At 44.8% G+C, this 18871-nt stretch overlaps 1 protein-coding gene across 5 annotated transcripts in view; it reads left to right on the top strand.

Annotated features, from left to right (window-relative positions):
* Positions 1-18871, top strand: part of Cdc14a (cell division cycle 14A) — a 160470-nt gene continuing 141599 nt past the window's right edge. For 2 of the 5 annotated variants that reach the window (XM_031375260.1, XM_031375259.1), the window contains exons 1-2: positions 25-596; positions 1372-1462. In XM_031375260.1, the coding sequence (XP_031231120.1) occupies positions 548-596; positions 1372-1462 (140 nt within the window). In that variant the 5' untranslated portion in view covers positions 25-547. Of the gene's footprint in view, positions 597-1120; positions 1144-1371; positions 1463-1778; positions 1974-18871 lie in introns of those variants that run through there. The other 3 variants (XM_031375261.1, XM_031375263.1, XM_031375262.1) reach the window with 3 other exon arrangements.

Below are 18871 nucleotides of genomic sequence, written 5' to 3'. Positions count from 1 at the left end.
GGAGGAGGAGAGGGAGGAAGAGTTGCTGCTGAAAGGAGGTGGCGAAGGAGGAGTCTGAGCAGCTGCTACTAGCCCAGCGGACACCTCCGGAGTCCTGCCCGCTGCCGCACGAGTGGCCACGGGCGCGATCCGGGCCAAACGTCTTGTCCTCCATGATCACTTTGGGAGCCGGGGGAAGACTTTGTCCGGCCTTGGGAGCTGGTGTGCGCTGTCTAGGTTTGGCGGAGACGGTGCAGCGCGGGCAGAAGGAGCTGCAGCTCCAGCAGCAGCAGCCGCCGCCGCCGCCGCAGAGTCCGGATCACAGCGGCTACAGCCCGGGGCGTGTGCGTCCCGCGCCCAGCGGGTTCGGTTCCCCACGGAATGTCCCCGGGGCGCCCCACGCGCTGACCCTGCAGCTGCCTCCGCCTTGGGCGACCGCCTCCTCCCTCAGGCAGGCTCGGTGATTGGGACCGCGAGCTCCCAGATCTTGGGCAGTGGGGAAGCCCCCGGGGGCGGGTGACCTCAGCTGGCCACGACCCAACCCTCCCCGGTGCAGATCTCGCTTAAGATGGCAGCGGAGTCAGGGGAACTAATCGGGGCTTGCGAGTTCATGAAAGGTGAGGAGCAGCGGCCGGGCATCCTCCGGCCCTTCCACGCCACTCCCCCCACAACTCCTCACGGCTCACCCCTTTGTCCCAAGCTTCTACTCTGGGTTTCTCTTCGGGGCCCTGCGTCCTTCTGTACTGCGGCTCGGCGCTCGGGCCCCTTCTCGCCACTCAACTCCCCGAGGACCCCCTGCTTCCGGCTTCTTTTTCGCGTTCTTGCTCCCTCTGCAGCTTCCTAGGACCGGGACAGCGCAGGCTTCTCTGCTTGGGATCCTCCTGCAAACCTATCTGGGTGGGGATCCTGCTGCTTTTAATCCTCCATCCGCTAACCTTCTACCCCTGGGTGGCTGGCCCATGCTTTTGGGACACCCCACCACCACACCCCCTTGTCTTTCCTTCCTTCCTTCCTCTTGAAGTCTGCTAAGCTGCAGAGGCAGAAGCTCGCCTCTCTTCCCATTCCACCGCTGCTGAACTCTGGAGGTTTCTGAACCAAACTTGTGTCTCCAGTTTTGCGGGTACCCACAGCTCCTGTCTGCACCCGCCCGCACGCAACCTGGGGGTGAGGGAACTTCGAAGATGCTCTGCCCCCTGCTGGGTCTTCTAGCCTCTTGGCAAGTTGTGCTTTTGGGGCTCTGTAGCTTTCTGGAAGATCCTGTTTCTCCAAGAATCCCACGTGTTAAAGGGTCTTTAAATGATGTGTAGCAGTTATTAATCCTTCGTGCATGATCCGCACTCTCAGACTCGCGTCCCCGCTTCTCATGTTCTGTCTTTTAAACTTGTCTTTCAGATCGATTATATTTTGCTACTTTAAGGAATAGACCAAAAAGCACAATAAATATCCACTATTTCTCCATCGACGAGGAGCTGGTCTATGAAAAGTAAGTTTCCCTCTCTCTCTCTTTTCTTAAGCACCCCCTGAACTATATTTAGCTTGTTGGTTCTTTGATAATCGGGTTTATTCACTTTTCCCAAAGAGTTCAGAAGGCATTACTAGCTCTCTATGGCTTGGGGAGGGATGCAGAGAAAATGTACGTAGTTCGGACCTGTCGACAGTGCAGTCCTTTTAGAGTTTCACGGATATAAATTCTTCCCAGTCCCACAGCGATTCTGGATTCCTCACACTCCCCAGAGTAGCACCAGGCGTTCCATACCCTGTGTCATCACCAGACCTGTCATTGGCCTGTGAATCAGTCACTAGGTATTCGTGGAGCAACCACAGGGGACTGGGCAGTCAGTGTGTTTTCTACAGGTGCTGAAGATTCACGGTGCACAAGGCTTCTGTTGTTCGGAAGGATGTGCTTGTTTGTGCAGCCAGTTTTCTGGAAAGTGGGATGCAGGAATGCGGGGAGCTGGATCCAAGTTGCATCTCTGTGGAAGATTTCCAGTGTGGTTAGTTGACTTGATGGTATTTGGTCGAGTAGTAGAGTTTCCTTCTGAGGGATTAAAATCTGAGAATGAAAAATCAGAACCAGGAACTGAGCTCTGTGAAAGGCCGTGGATGTAAAGGAAGAGGTTATTTGAATAGTTTAGGCACAGTAAAACATTAATTGGAGAGATGTACTTCCTTTTGATGAAAGCAGTAGACAGGAATAGAAAGGCAGGATTGACATATTCCTTTACTAAAAGAGCCTGTCTTTCAGACAAGCCTTGTATACTCTAATTTAGACATTTAATTTTATTTTGTTACCATCCTAATCAAGTGGGCAGTCAAATGAGCGTAGTGAAATGAACCATAAAAAGCTTTCTAGGGTTTACCTTGTAGAAAATGTATTGGTAATTCAGCTTCAGGATTTATGAGTACCACTGGGCCTTGGAAGAGGAAAACTATTCTGGACCTTGAAAAGCCTATATTTTATCTGAGAGAAAATTATCCTTAATTGTTACTTCATCCTAGGGGGTCTTGGAACTGATGTCCTCAGGACGGTTCTCTTAGTGCAGGAGGAGGCTGCTTCCTGAATGGCTAAAGAGACAGTGGACATGAAAGAGCCTTTTGCTGCTGTTCCTGAATGCCCAGAGCTGCTGAGGCAAAGAGAGGTCTGAATCCCTGGTGTCAGATTACAGCTCCACTCCTAGAGAATGGAGTTCTAAGCAGCCAGTTCCTGACCCTGGGCACCTGGATGATGTCACCACCTTCAGTGTTTATTGAGTGGACACTCTATTGTTGGGCACCGTCTTGGTTTTCTGTCTGTGAGCTGAGGGCCAAGGGACCTTTGTGTGCCTGAGGGTAGAGACTGTGTATATACACTATTATGTTCACTCTACAGTAACTAAAGGGCCAGGGTTTATTAATATGCATTTGAACAGGCTCCAGTGATTGAGGTCTGAATCACTTCCCTTGGGACTGCTAGATAGTAGACTTAGCAAAACTTTATAGTTAATCAACTAAACACAGTGCACAATGGTGTCTTTAAAAATAATGAAGATTTGCCAGGCGGTGGTGGCACACGCCTTTAATCCCAGCACTTGGGAGGCAGAGGCAGAGGCAGGTGGATTTCTGAGTTTGAGGCCAGCCTGGTCTACAGAGTGAGTTTCAGGACAGCCAGGACTACACAGAGAAACCCTGTCTCAAAAACAAACAAACAAACAAACAAAACAAAACAAAACAAAAAACAAAAAAAAAAACCAACAAAAAAAGATTTTATGTGATTTTAATATTAGTACTTAGGGTATAAGTTATATGCCCTTTTTTTTTCACCATGTTTCCGGTGTCTTCTAAGGGCAGACTTGGTAGAGAGGCCATCTGCTTCACTTTGTGAGCTTTGGCTATGAACTTGAAACTGTAAAAAGCTGAGCAGGGTTTACATCTCTTTAATTCTAGCATGTAGGGAGCAAAGGTAGAGGCAGGTGGATCCCTGTGAGTTTGAGGACAGCCTGTTCTACACAGAGAGTTCCAGACCAGTTAGAGCTACATAGTTAAACTCTTTCTTAAGGGGAAAAAAAAAACAAAAACCAAAAACACCATCTGGGAGTGGTGGTTTATACCTGTCATCACCTGAGAGACTGAGGCAGGAGGATTGCTTAGTTGGAGGTGAGTCTGTGCTATGTAATGACTTGCAAACAAGCTTGGGCTGTAGAGTAAGAAAAGAAATGATAAAGACTCAGCCCGAATAGAGCATGTACTTCCCTAGTGCGATGTACCATCGCATGCCACAGTAGTGACTATGGTCCTGATTCCCTGCGCAAACCCATCTTTTTGTTATCCCTGCACATCACACTGTGGTGGATGATACAGAGTGTAACATGGTGAACGTACACATGTCTTTCAAGGTTTCAAGGAGCCCCAAACCAATATGGTGGATGACTAAGAGGATTATAATTAAGGGGAACAAAGCTACCCTAGGAGAAACCTCACCTGTGAAGTAGGAAGTACTTATGGAAGGGTGGAGACATGTCCAGCAGAAGCATTCATAAAAGCTTCTGTGTCGGCTTGAAGGATGGACAGGTGTCCACGGATGTGGGCGTGAGAGGAAAGAAAAGTGAGGAGCAGGAGGGAGGTTCGGGAGAGTGTGTTCGGCTCATAGTAAGTCGGCCACTTTGCCTGGTGTGTATACAGGTCACATGGGGGAGGTGTGGAATATGACACTGAGAGGCCAGCTGGGGACAGACTGAATGCCACAGCGAGGAACCCTGCAGTTACCCTGGTGTGCCTTGAGCCTCTTTGAAGGGCTCCGGGATAGAGATGGCATAGCTAGATTCATACTAATGGCAAATAACAGCACACGTTTACAGTACACTGGCCTCTGTGCTGGATCCTGTGCTACAATGATGCCAACAGGGACCGTGAGGTTGGGTACTTTGCCCAGTGCCACTGAAATAAGTAGCAGAGCTGGAATTTGAAGATACCATCTAGTTCCAGAGAATATACATCCTCCATCCAATATATATATATATATATATATATATATATATATATATATATATACACACACATTATTATATTATACATTATATATATACATTATATATATATAATGTAAAAGCATCATTTAAGGCCCTTTGGAGAGGATATAAGAAAGCACACACCAGACTGGCCTAGAACTCTAAGAGATCCTGACTGCCTTTGCCTTCCGATTGCTGGGATTAAAGGTGTGTATCACCATGCCTGGTTGAGAGTTTACCTTTAAAATATTCAAGGTTGGGAGTTTTCTAAGGACATGATTAAAGAATGAGGCTGTTTCTGAGGAGGAAGAAATCAAGGGTTTTCAGGGTAAGGGGACTAAAGGGAGGAGCTATGAATAAGTAGCCAATCAGAAGGCAAAACATTTAATGAAGGAAGGAAGGAAGGAGGGAAGGAAGGGAGGAAGGAAGGAAGGAAGAGAGGGAGGGAAGAAGGAAGGAAAGAAGGCAAGAGGAAGCTGTGGATTATGTCTCTTTGGCTTCACTTCTTGCAAAGATAGAATGAGATGGTCTGAAGAGACTTTGGGACCCTGTGTGGTAACCTGGATTCTATCTGTGGAGCCTGTCCTGAGGGCAGACACTCTAATGTGCATGTCTCCAAAGAAGGGAGGGTGTTTATATATACTGTCACATGGGACCTCATATAGCCTGGTAGCTATAATTATTTGCTGTCTCAATGAAATGTCACCTTCCTGAGTAAATTATCACCCGAGAAACTATTAACTGGGCTCTTTAAATATGAGAGCATGTTTAATCTGGATACAGCTGTGTTTGTGTAGAAGGTTGTTGAGTTATTAAAGGACAGCAGAACTCTATGACTGAAATAACTACCCGAAAAGCCCGTGGAACAAATTTAACTAACTGGCTTCTTGAGGCCGGGCTATAAGACTAAAATTTTTTTTTGTTGTTGTTGTTTCTTGTTTTTTTGAGAGAGGGTCTTACTATGATAGTTCTGGCTGTCCTGGAACTCATTATGTAGACCAGGCTGGCCATGAATTCTCAGAGATCCACCTGTCTCTGCCTCCTGAGTGCTGCAATTTAAGGTGTGTGCCACGGCACCCAATTGAGACTGAAAATTTGAAAATTTCTTTTCTGTCTCTGTCTCTTTCTGATTTTTCTGAATCTCATTATGCATCCCTAGCTGGCCTCGAACTTAATATGTAGACCAGACTGGCCTTGAGTGCACAGAAAAATCTGCCTGCTCTGTCTCTGTCCCTTGAGTACTAGGCTTGAGACAGAGTCCATCATGGCTGGACTCTGACTTGGTTCTTCACATAACTATCTCTATGAAGGTCAGAGACATTTTAGTAAAACATAGATGATAAGAACTTATACCTTAAAGCCTTTAATCTCAGCACTCGAGAGGCAGAGTGTAGATTTCTGAGTAGTACGTTTCTATGTAGGCTAGCCTGGTCTACATAGCAAGTTTCAGAACAGCAGGGGTACACAGAGAAAACCTACCTTGAAAAATCAAAAACCAAACAAAAGCAAAAACAAAAGAAAGAAAGAGGGAGAAGGAGAGAGAAAGAGAGAGAGAGAGAGAGAGAGAGAGAGAGAGAGAGAGAGAGAGAGAGAGAGAGAGAGAGAAATTATATTTTGGGCTATGCATGTTTTCATAGGCCAGAGTTAAAACAAAGTATTTACTGTCCCAATAAAACTGCTTTTTTTCCAAAATGTATTTCTGTAACTGGAGCCTTTCAAGGATTTATCTGTGTTGGACTGAATGAACTACGGACGGCATGCTCTTCCCTAGAATGGCTAATTCTTTGGTGTTGGAGTTGGACCCTGTCATCTAAATAGAGGCTAACTTTTAATAACTTGGCTCATGGTTTTTTGTTTTTTTGGCTCAAGAGTTAGCAAGATCAAATGTGTTAATTGTCGAAACCCTTGCGTGTTCCTCATGGTCATCTTGGGCGATGGGGTTGGATGCCAGTGGTGTGGGAAGCCAGTTTGCTGAGCAGGACAATGTGTACTCTCTGCTTCTCTGCTTTCAATCATAGACTTCCCCATGTTTCCTGTCCTTGGGATTTTCAGAAGAAAGGTACTAAAATTTCATGACAGAGTACTAAATAAAGATGCTGAGACTGGCTGGAGTTTCTTTAGTGGATCCAAGAAATGTCACCAAGTATTTTTTAATTCTCCTGATGTAATTGTCATCTCCAAGGCTCGCCGCCTCTGCCTGCTAACCTGGAACCTTGTCCTGGAAGCTTCTAGCCTCTGTAGATTCTTATCTAGACCTAGAATGGTCCAGCCTCTGAGGCTTAACTGCTGAATAAGCTCACCCTTTCTAGCTCCTTCTGATCTCTGCCTGGCTGGTTCAACTCAGCTGTCCTGGCTCAAACTCTTCTCCAACCTCACTGATAGAATCTAACTTCTCTCAGCTTCTCCTGAATTGCTCTGCTTGGCCTTACACTAACTCTGACAATCTGTTCTAATGTTCTGGCTCTTTCTCATTCTGTCTTCACTTGTGTCTAGCTTGTTCTCTCTCTGTACCCTGTCTCTATGCCACTGTCCCAATAAAACTGCACTCCCCCCCTTCACTTGCTTCTCAAATAGCTTCTCTCTCCCCTCTCTTCTCATGAGAGTTGAGCATATCCTACTCTGTCAATCTTTCTCTGATTCATCCCTTTGTCTGCCCCTCAGTTATATATCACTTTCACACTTGGGTGCTTCTACAAACTAACTTTACCTTCATTGTTTGGGACTGAAGGTGTGTACTAAGGGTGTGTCTGTATTCCAGCCAGAGGGACGAAAGGTGTGTCCTAAGAGCTGAGCCACATAACTAGAAACAGGTATTTTCAGTAAATAACACCATCTCGGGTTCACAGTGTGATCAAATATCCTGCAGCAGTTAAGATGGGCAGTCTTGGTTGGGCTGTAGCTCAGTGGGAGGGTATTGGCATGTACAAGGCACTGGGCTTAATCCCCAGCACTAAAAGAGTAAAGAAGGAGCACTCTCAGCTAGATGTGGCGGCCCCTACTTAGGATGCTGAGAGAGGTGGATCCTTGAGTTCAAGGCTAGATTGGGGTACATAGTGAGATCTTGCCTTACAAAACAAAACCTGCTGGAGATATAGCTCAGCTTATAGAGTGTTGCAGTACTGGGTTCAATTTCTGTCATTACATAAACCTGGCATGGTGGCACAGGTTCATCACCTCAGTAGTAGAGGCAAGAGGAGGGTCAGGAGTTCAAAGTCAGGCTGGGATGCATGAGACCTTGTCTCAAAACACCAACTAACCAACCAACCAACCAACCCAAACCCTCAGTATGGCTCAGACATTCTTTTTTAAAATAATAGAATATCTTTGATGTATACTTTGGCAATTTCATATGTGTGAACAATGCATCCTGATCATGTATACTCTAAGTCCTCTCTTCCAGGAACCTCCATCTTTTTTCCATTCTCTTCAGTTACTCCCATCAACCTCATTTTCATGCTTTCTCTGTCTGTCTGTCTGTCTGCCTGCCTGCCTCTCTCCCTCCCTTAATCACCTACTAAATCTAATTAGTGCTGCCTACTGGAAGGCTGATCTTGTTGAGTTGATCTTGGGTAGGTGACTCAATGACTGCAGTGACGTTTTTGGTACAGCACCCACGCCATGTCCCAAGGGCAGCATTTCACACCACTCTTTCCCATCTTACCTTCTTCCCACCGCCTTCCATGACGTTTCCTGAAACTTGGGTTAGGGGTTGATATTGATGTCCAGTTTAGGGTTGAGCACTCAATAGACACGCATTCTTAGTACTTCGCATAGTTACAAGTCTCTTCATTAACTTCTGACCACTGCGGAGAGAAACTTCTCTGCCAAGGTTGAAGGGAGCACTCATCCATGGGGATAAGGATTGACATTTAAAAAACAGTCTGACAGAATGCTCCTTAGCAAAGCGGCAGTAGTAGCTTCTGCCCTAGCGTCTGTGACCTTCAGAGCCATGATCGGTTTATAGGACTAGGCCTGAATTCATTCCTGTGGAACAGGCCTCAAGTCTAATCCAAAAGCAGCTGGTTAACCCATGGCCTTCATGCCATTCTTGCATGGCAGACACATTTCGCCAGCAGAATTTTTGCTTTTGACATCTTCTGGCCTGAACACATACATCGTAGGTGTTTTCTTGGCTATGTATGTACACGTGGACACAATGTTATTCTGTGGCATGCATTATGAGGTTGTGCGCTTATTGATTCACAATAATCAATTCGTTCCCTCCTCCTTTTCCCTCTTCTTTCTTCTTCCTCTCTTCCCTTTCCTCTTTTCCTCCTCTTCTCCCTCTTCCTTTTGCAGTACTGGGAAATCAAACCCAGAATCTCCTGCTTGTTAGGCAAGTACTCTAACACTGATCTACACTCAGCCCTTACAGGGCTCCATTTTTCCCTTCTGGTTTTCTGAGACAAAAATCTCACTTTGTAGCCCAGGCTGGCCTTTAGCTCATTATGTAGCCTAGGCTAGCCTTGCATTCTTGGTAATACTCCTGTGAGCCTCTCAGGTGCAGAGGTTACAGATGTGAGTCAGTATGCTCAGCTTCAGAGTCCACTCTTAATTATGTGATACACTACCATCCAATTTTACTTTCATATTCGTTTAAATTCCTTCCGATTTGACCTCTTAGGCTTTGGCAGTGTATAGTCGGACTTTGATCTCCACAGTGATAAATTGTTACTCAGTTTTGTTTTTTGTTTTTTTTTTTTTCAGTTTCCTTGAGATAACTGGCAAACACATACACACTTGAACTGAAGAGCTCAGGAGTCCTCTTACAGGGTTTGCTTCTATCAGGCACCATGAGAGAGTGATCCAAGTGGGTTGTGGGAGATGATGCTCTGTGCCAGGTCACCCCAGGGCAGTTTCATTATTTTGTTTGAAGTAGACTCCTAAGACATCAGATGTTCTCATTTGTAAGTTCATAAACACATTCCCAAGCCCAAAGTAAATGGTTTAGTTAGCCACAGCTCAAAACAACTTTGTGAAAAAAAAAAGACTGGACACATCTTTTAAAATGGGGCGTAAAGTAGAACAACTTGGAAATTTGACAGTGGCTGAAGATTGCTGTGCAAGAGAACACCACAGAGATGGAGATGGAGTGAGACTTAGTGGCAGGTCACAGGATAAAAACAGGTAAATGATGAAGTGAAAAACAGAATGCAGGTCCGTGCATGAAACTCCTAACACAGTCTTCTGTGCTAGGAGGAGTGAAGAAAATAAGACCTCGTTATCGCCATGGTTATTGAAAGACTTCTTTGTGGAGTGATGTTTAATGTGTAACGAGCACGGGGCATTTTATGATGTCTGAGACCAGTACTGCCAGTTCTAGATCACTGTCATATCTCAAGACCTAGCACTAATGTATAAGAACTTTAGAAGTGAATAAGGAACTTTTTACTTCAAATCATTAGAAGTGTCTTTTTGGGCCATCTTGCATTATCTTTTCATAATAATGAAAATAATTATAATGTATAATGTATCACTCCTTTGGCATAAGAGTGGTGCCCCAGAAATACAAGCTAAATGCATGAGGGAGGGAAGGAGATATGGAGGGAGGGAGGGAGATATGGAGGGAGGGAGGGAGAGATGGAGGGAGGGAGGGAGGGATGGAGAGATGGAGGGAGAAAGGGATGGAGGGAGAGATGGAGGGAGAGAGGGAAGGAAAAGGAAGGAGGGAGGGAGGGAGAGAGGGAAAGAGGGAGAGATTTATTTCAGGCAGAATCCTAAGAAAAGGTGTGTTTAGGAAGAGTGAGAGCCTGCTTGGAGGAGAGCAGTCACAGGTGAGGATGGATGGGCTGCTTTGTGGGATCCTGGAATCCGCCCATTGGGCTTACTGATGAATGGGAAGGAACTGATCAGGGCTTTGAGCACAAGCGACCCATAGTTTGAGAGGAGGAATGTTTGAGACAAAAATGTCTTTGCCTTAGATGACTGAAAGAAAGCCACAGGTTAAGTAGATTTACGTGTTTTAAGTCTGAAGGAGGAGAGACCTATCTGTGGTTGAGGTTCTGTTTTGTGTTGTTCGGTGGGAAATTAGAAGTGAAAAGGGTTCGTTGGAATGGAGTCTTTGACTCTTGTGGTCTTCAAGCAGAAAGTATACTGACCAGGATACTTAGCCAGTTACTGCGTTAAAGTCTGGGGAGCTGTATGGGACAGCTGACCTCAAGTTCTCTGGAGCTATGCTTTGAGTTGGACTTTCTACATTTAATTGTAAAAATTATTATTTAGTTCTTTTTTAGGTTTTAATTTCAATTTAATGAAGAATAAAGTTTTGTTTTGTTTTGTTTTGTTTTTTTGTAAATAGCCCAATGCTTCCAGGACCACCAAAGAATTGTTTGTTGTTTTCAAGTTCGGTTGTTCTGGGTGAAATCCTTGACAATCCAGATAAATGACATCTGATAAATAACCACAACTATTTGTGGTTAATAATAGATCCCTCCATAAGAAATGTGTTTGCTAAAGGTCGTGCCTTATGCCTTTAATCCTAGTAAGTCTGAGGCAGGAGGATTCCTGTATGTTTGAGGCCAGCCTTGGCTACAGAGCTTGTCTTATACAAACAGTTGTATTGAACTGCAGTTCTAGATTAATTTTGTTTGTGCATGTGTGTGTGTGTGTGTGTGTGTGCGCGCGCACGCGTGTGTGTGAGCACACCACGGTGCAAGCATGAAGGTCATGAAGGTCAGAGAATCTCTTTCTATCTTTCCATGGATTCCAGGATTGAACTCAGGTTGTCAAGTTTCTGTGGGCAGCACCTTCACCTGATGGACCATCTCGGCTGCTCCTGAACTATAGTTTTATAAAAGGCAACCTTTCTGTTATTCATAAAGTTGGTATTTTGGTATTCAACATTTTCATATCTTACCAATAAATGGAAGAATTTGCTAGTTTGGCTTACTTTTGCTATAAAACATGATTTTCTTCAGAGATCTAGAAAAGATTTTTTTTTTTCAAATTGGTCTTTTTCATTGCCATATGGAAGGAGAACATTTTTTTACTCCCATCTAGGAAGTTCACTAAGGTACCTGATACAAAGAATTGGAAAGTTTCATGTGTGTATTTTGGAGGAGCTGGAGCCCAACTCATGGTTTCATCTATGCTAGGCGAGTGCTCTCCCATCAAACTGCTCCCTCAACCTACAAAAATCTTATCTGAAATACCATGTACCATCAGACTTTGCTAAAATGAACCTGTGTTTCTGTCTTAATGAATGGACTGATCATAATGTAATGACAAATACATTGACTAAACAGTTTTCTGATTCAGGTCTAAGACTTTCTAAAGATTAAAGGGCCTGGTCAGGTGAGATGGCTCAGAGGGTAAAGGTTCTTATTGCCAAGCTCAGTGAGCTAAGTTCATTCTCCAGGATTTCCATGGTAAAGATCACAAGTTGTCCTTTTATCTCCACATATGTGTAATGGCATGCATGTGCACGTAGACACACACACACACACACACACACACACACTTTTCTGGTATACAAAATGGCTTCTGTTAGTTAATGTTTTGTCTTCTATTGGTGCCACTTGGTTAATTTTTATTGATAACATCAACACATTGAGTTTTTCTTTCCTCTTTTCCCTTTCTCCCTCCCACCCTTATTCCTTCCGTCCTTCTTTCTCTACTTTTCTTTAGACAAGGTCTTGCTCTGTAGCCCACGCTGCCCTGAGCTTGTGACGATCCCCCTGCTGCAGCCTAGCCTTCCAGGTACCGGGATGACTGTGCATGGCCACATCTGGCCTTAAGTTGAGCATGTTCTTAGTCCTGCTTGCTGCTGTTGGGTCAGTGCACCTGCCTCTGACCGCCATTTACATCCTGATTTGCTGTGAGCCTAAAGGTGCAGTGGGAGGAGGCACCGGAAAGCTTGTTTTCTGAATGTTGAGTCTGAAACAAGGCTAGACTCTATGTGAGACTTATAAACACGGCTAAAGGGCGTGCATGAGTTCACAGAAAGCTTTAAAAAAAATAATCCAATTTTGTGATTTGGCTTACTTATGAATTGGGCTCACTTGGGTGGCAGATTGGTGAGATTTTTGTGCTGGGATCTTAGCATAACTGATTTATTTCTAATACGTACTTATGTGTGCATGTGAGTGTTTTATGTTCATACTTGTTCATGTGTATGCAGATCTGTGTTTGTGTGGTAGAGCTCCTGAACATCAAGTTTCTTCCTCAGTTGCTCCTCATTTTATTTCAGAGACAGGGTCTTTCACTGATTTGGCAAGTTTAGTCGGCAAGCAAGCTCCTGGCGTTCATCTGCCTGCCTTCCCAGTGATGGGTTGCAGGTGCATGTGGCCATTCCTGGCTTTTACAATGACGTTAGGGTTCCAAACTCGGTCCTGATGCTTGCACAGCAGGCACTAAACTGACTGAGCCATCTTTTTAGTGCCTGTACCTGATTTCTTACCATATTCACTTCTTCACCTCTAAAGGATAAGGGATTCATAGAGAGAGCATTTGCATTAGCTGGGAAAAATCAAATGATTGATTCTGAGCAGCAGTGTAGATCTGAAAGTATTAAAAATATCTGATTTGCTGACTGAGATTAAAGAAGGCTGAATAGGCCTGCTTAGGAAGCTGTGAGGGTGGCTCTGGAAGGCGGTCCCTTCGTGGTTTTGCCCACTCTTTCCTTAATGCCAGCATTGGACTTGGATCCTCTGTGCTTATGGAACACATGCCCGCAGCCCTGGGAATCACAAAGTAAATACTCTGGGACATTTAAGCTGGGAGAAAGCTCTCAGACTGAATTGAAGATGACCTTTTAGAAAGAGCACTGTGGTGAATAGTGGGGTGAGCGCCTCTGGGCTGAGGTGACTTATGGAGCACACCAGTAATGAAGATGGGCGGTGGGCGAAGGCTGTGACGTGCTCCAACTCTCCTCATCTAAGGGGGCTGCTCAGTCTCACCATCCTTAGGCCCTTGCTCTCTAGTTGTTTTGGAAAACTAAATTCAGGCTTTTGGGGAAAAAAATCATGTTTAAGTATGTAAATATCTCTGTACCTATGATGTGAGTGCCGATGCACTTGGAGGCTAAGAAAAGAGTCAATCACCTGGACACGAGTCACCAGTGTGGGCACTGGGAAATGAATACAGGTCTTCCAGAATGTCAGTAAGTGCCTAACCGCTGAGCCATCTCTCCAGCCCTTTAACCTTGCTTTGTACCCAAAGCTTATAAAGTGTCATATGTCGGTCACTCCTCTCTAGCCACACTTAGCCTGAACAGTGTTTAGAATGAAGAGCGTTTCCTTTTGTTTTGCTTTTTCAGACGAACCCATCCTTTCCTTATTTACTCAGCCATCCCTGGACCAGGTGCTGGGGATGCCTAGGAACTGATGTTTAGCTGAGCCTGTCTCAAAGAGCTTGTCCTGCAGTGGGTTTTAGACAATATACTAGTTAAGTGTTAAAAAGCAGACTATTGAAGCCCTCTGAAGGAGGGGAGAACTTGAGCATTTTTCTCTTTTGATAGGCGTTGATCTATCCCAGGCTAGCCTTGCACTTAGTATGTAGCTGAAAATGACCCGGTATTTGCCACTATGCCCCATGTTATGCAGTTCTGGGGGTGAATGCTGGGGCTGTGTGCATGGCCGGCAAGCGCTCTACCAAACGAGTCACATCCTCAGCCCCCAAAAGACCTTTAGGTCTTTGAAGGCAGCAAACAGGGTGTGTGGAATATGTACAGTTGGAGAGCAGCCAAAGAGGGGATGAGATGAGAATTCTCTGAGGAAGGGTAGTTGTGCTGACACCTGAGTACGTATTAACCAGGGCTGGGGAGTAACGGATGAAGAAGGTCTGTGTATGAACCCAGACATTCCTTGTGGCTTGAGCTTGCTAGTAATAAGGTGAGGAAATGTTGCAAAATAAGTCCTCAAAGAGAGAAGAAGGAAGGAGTTACAGCACCTGGGTCCTTGGAGGCAAAGTGGAGGTGTGGGTTTTAATTCCAGGGGCTTTGGGAGATCACGAGATCATTGTCACTGGGCTTAGAGTGCTTCATCGCCCTTTTCAGGCCCTGATTTCAGGATCTGCTTTCAAAAAGGTGAGAACTAGCCTTTTATGTATCACTGTCTCTGCCATAGTTATGGGAATAGACTGGCTGCCCCGTCCTCTTGCTATCCCTTGCTGCTGGTGAATCACAGGGTTAACTTTACGTGTGGTTTGAGAATGCTTCTGTGGGAGTCAATTTTAATCTTAGCAGAGCATCCCCAAAGAAGCCGCCTCTTGCTTTCGTTAATTGGAGTCTTGGAGGGGACTTTCCCTTCAACTGACTTTGCTTCAGAGTGGAAAGTCATGAACTTCATGGTCATTCATTTTACAGAAGCGACAGCTGAAGGCTTACACAACCCTGCCCTGTGCCTCGGGCTAAAGAAAGTGCTAGGTGGAGCAAGTCCTTTACAGTGTGTGAGGCAGCTGGGATTTCCTGAAAGGAGGTGTCAGGGACAGGAGTCGATCCTGAGGCTGAGATACCAGCCTGGGGATGCAGTGTGATGGAAGAGATACCGGAATCCTGTGGTTCCCAGTGGCCTTTCGTTCTTTTTCAGGCTGTCCCGTACACAGGAAACTTGGTAGGTGCTCAGCCACTGGCATCTGTAACTGTGGCAAGTTGTGCTCTAGGGGCATGAGAAGGCACTCCGACTCGTGCCCCAGGGTCTTAGGTTAGTATGTACCGAGCAATTAGGATCTGCCGGAAATGTGATCATTATGAGTTTTTGTCAGGATCAAAAACATTTTCTGGTTGAAGGGAAACATCAATAGTAAGACAAACATTAGCTGGTATCAACAATGCTCTTAAACAAAAACAAACAAACAAACAAAAAAATTAAAGACGGGCCGGGGAGATGGGCCAGTGGGTAAAAGGCTTGTCTGATAACCTGAGTTTACATTGCCAGAACTCAAAGAAGTGTCCAGTGCTGCTCACCAGAGTCTGTAATTTCACCATGACCCTGCGGGGAAAGGGTAGGTGGAGACAGGGCTCCAGAAGCTCCTCGGCCAGCTAGTCAGGCTCACACACCACACAGAGACAGAGACTTTCAAACAAGGTGAGGTGAGGATCAACACCCAAAGGTTGGCCCTGGGGCCTCGGATCTCTACATTCATTCATAGGTGGCCCACATGCAGCTCCATACATGAATATGGACACACAGACACACACAGACACATCACATACAGACAGACACCCCCCCACACACACTCAAACACAGAGAGAGAGAGAGAGAGAGAGAGGAGAGAGAGAGAGGAGAGAGAGAGAGACTACACACATGAAAAACAAAGTATTGCCATACCTTACACTCTTACAGCGTAAGGTATCCTATTTTAGAAGCAATATTTCTTTTGATTTCACAAGAGCTATTTGATTAATATGTGTAGCATCTTGCTCAGAATAGGTGGCTGTAAGTTTCATGGTGGGACTAGGCAGTGCTTGGAAAGTAGTATTTCTTTTTGCTGGGGGTGGGGGTGGGGTGGTAGTGGGGGAGGTTGACCAGTTTTGCACAAAACTTCTCATGTGTTAAATGAGGTATCGTGGTGCTTTAAACAATGATCTCCTTAGAGACAGACTCACATAAATTACAGCTCACTAGAAAAACCAAAACCAATCGTATGCCATCAGCTTTGTAAATCTCATGAGAAGAACAGGGCATGCTGGGTACACTGTGGGCAGTGTACATCCAGGTGACCCTGAGAAGTGTTTTCTCTGCTCTTGGGCTTCTCTTCCATGGTCCCCTGAGAAGGACACAGCCATCCTCCTTTCTGCCCCGGCTACTTTCCACCTGCTGACTCCATACACTTAAGTCAGTTCTTTGAATTTCTTTGCTGTCAAATCAAAATAGTTTGATTTTGGCTTTTTACACTTATTGAATAGAAAGCCCGTTGCCTGATGTGCATCTCTTAAACTTGTCGAGATTCACTGTGGCTATGGAGCTACAATTTGCCAACCTTGTTAGAGGAAAAGCACACATCGGTGAGGGGATCAACTTCTTCACTCATTCGGAGATGAAGGGGCTGTGATCCGATGAACTATGTCCACCTAGCCCAATGAGACTGAAATATTGCCCCCTTCACCAAGACAGAGTGAGAGCAGGGTCTGTGCTTGCTTTTGAGTCGAGATACTTGGCTGGAATTTGACAGAATGGAGAAGTCACTAGTCAAGGTTTGAACTGCAAGTTCGAGAGAGTCTACTTTCAGATTTTTTCTTAAAAAAATTGTGTGTGAGCCTCTGTGTGTGTGTTATTTCAGGGGCTAGCAATTGATTCTCTTATCTCTCCCTCCCTCCCCCCCCCTCTCTCTCCTTCTCTCCCTCTCTTCCTTTCCCTCTCCCTTTCTCCCTCTCTCCCTCTTTCCCCCTTCCTCCCTCTCCCTCCCCCTCCCTCTCTCTCTCTCTTACACACACACACACACACACACACACACACACACACCCCAAGGCTTCTCCATGTAGCCTTGGTTATCCTGGAACTTTCTCAATGGACCAGGCTGGCATTGAACTCACAGAGATCCCGTGCTGGAACTGAAGGTGTATACCACCACTGTCCGGCTAGGGATGCCTTTTTGAGTGGCTTCTCTCCCTGAGTTTTTGAGATAGTGTCTGTCATTGAAAGCACTTTATTGGTATCTGTTTTTTGGTGCTCAGCATTTCCTTTATTTGTGGTGGCCAGTGTTGCTTCCATGGCCTTTTCATCTTGATAGGCCTTGCCCATTATCGCTTCTCACAGGTCAGTTCTGTGGCTCTTCGCCTCATGTGGCTTTTGAGTCATTTTGATGGGAAATGAAAACCGAAATTTTCATTTGTCATTTTTTTAAGTAGCTAGCCTACATCTATTTACCATGTTGGAGAATTGCAGATCATTGTAATGATGAGGTCTGCATTTGGTTGACTTGATTTTGGGCCACTTACCTTCCTTGAATTTGATACAATAGTTCTGTTCATTAACCCTGCCTCCAAAAGAGAATTCATATAAGTAGGCTTCACTGTTAAACTGTGTAGCTTTAAGTATGAGGTTAAAGTAGATGCATAGTGTTTAGAATGAAGTTGGAATTACATGACTCAGAGTCTGTGCTTTTTTTTCTTAATTTTTTTGTTTTATATATATATATATATATACTGTGCATAGGTGTGTTTTATATATATACATATACACACACTATATATATATGTATACAATATATATACATATATATTGTGCATAGGTGTTTTGTTCGCATGCATGTCTGTGTCCTATGTATGTGCAAAATGCATGAAGGGCATTGGATTTCCTGGGACTAAACTTACAGATGGTTGTGAGCTCCCCATGGGGTGGGAATTGAACTCTGGTCCTCTGGAAGAGCAGCTTTTCAACTGTTACTTCTTTAGTTCCAATTTGTACTTTCTTGAAGCTTGTTCAGCATGAATTTCAAAAGCTGAGATAATGACCAAAATTCCACATTTAATAGTCAAAATGCATGTTCTAACAGAAAAAAAAAAGGCAAGGTATGTTTGTTAAAAAGCACTTTCCAATAAACTCAAGAACAAGAAAATCTCTGCTGTAAAAATAGTGTTGCCCTAAGCAATGCAGTTAGGTATCTGTTAATACTCAGCTCGTTCTCATTTCTTCCCCTGGCACTGTGGGGTTGAACCCAGAGCTCTGGATGCTAAGTGTGTGCTGTGCCATTCATACACCCCAGCCCTCATTTTGGTGGTTTTCAGTGGGTGCATGTTTATATTTATAACCTTGCATCACACTGGGAACTTTAGAAGTGAATAAGGAACTTTTTACTTCAAATCATTAGAAGTGTTTTTTTGGGCCATCTTGCATTATCTTTTCATGAACACTGTGTACAAAAGCGACCAATTTTAGTGCTATAATGTAAATTCCAAACCATACCCACCTAAAGGCCAGTAGGTATTGGCCGCCTTGTAGTTGGAGTGACATATGGGATTTGGGTGGCAGAAAAAACATTAAATGTCGTCCTCATTAAGAGGGTATTTTGAAGACGGGTTTTTTTGAAAACTTGGGTATTTAATACATTTGTGCTCCAGGCTGAGTTGAATTTAGAGTACTAATGAGCATTTCTCCATGATGCTTCGGTTTTTGTTGCATCACATCTAGGCCATTCTTCCAAATATGTAAGGTCTAAATAAATAGCGTTTTTGATGGGGAAGCTCACGTTGCAGTTGAGGAGGCTGAATCAACATAATATCTGATGTTATAGGTAATTTATTGAAAGAGTCACTGAAATGGTAAGTTTTGAGGACTTTGAGCAAAGCTCAATTAGGGCCCCCTAATGTGACTGGAAGGGCATTGTGGAAGTTGCACTTTAAGGCCATCTTGAGGATGCAGACTGACAAGAGGGGCGAGTATTCTAGGTAGGAGGCCCTCATGTGAGCGGAGGGCGGCTTAAGAAGTGGAGAAGGGTTTGGAGGTCAAGGCATGGATGTGTCTTGTGGG

This window comes from Mastomys coucha, unplaced genomic scaffold (assembly GCF_008632895.1).
Source record: "Mastomys coucha isolate ucsf_1 unplaced genomic scaffold, UCSF_Mcou_1 pScaffold16, whole genome shotgun sequence".
In the NCBI taxonomy this organism is placed as follows: domain Eukaryota; kingdom Metazoa; phylum Chordata; class Mammalia; order Rodentia; family Muridae; genus Mastomys; species Mastomys coucha.
This window is presented reverse-complemented; position numbering and strand designations above follow the sequence as displayed.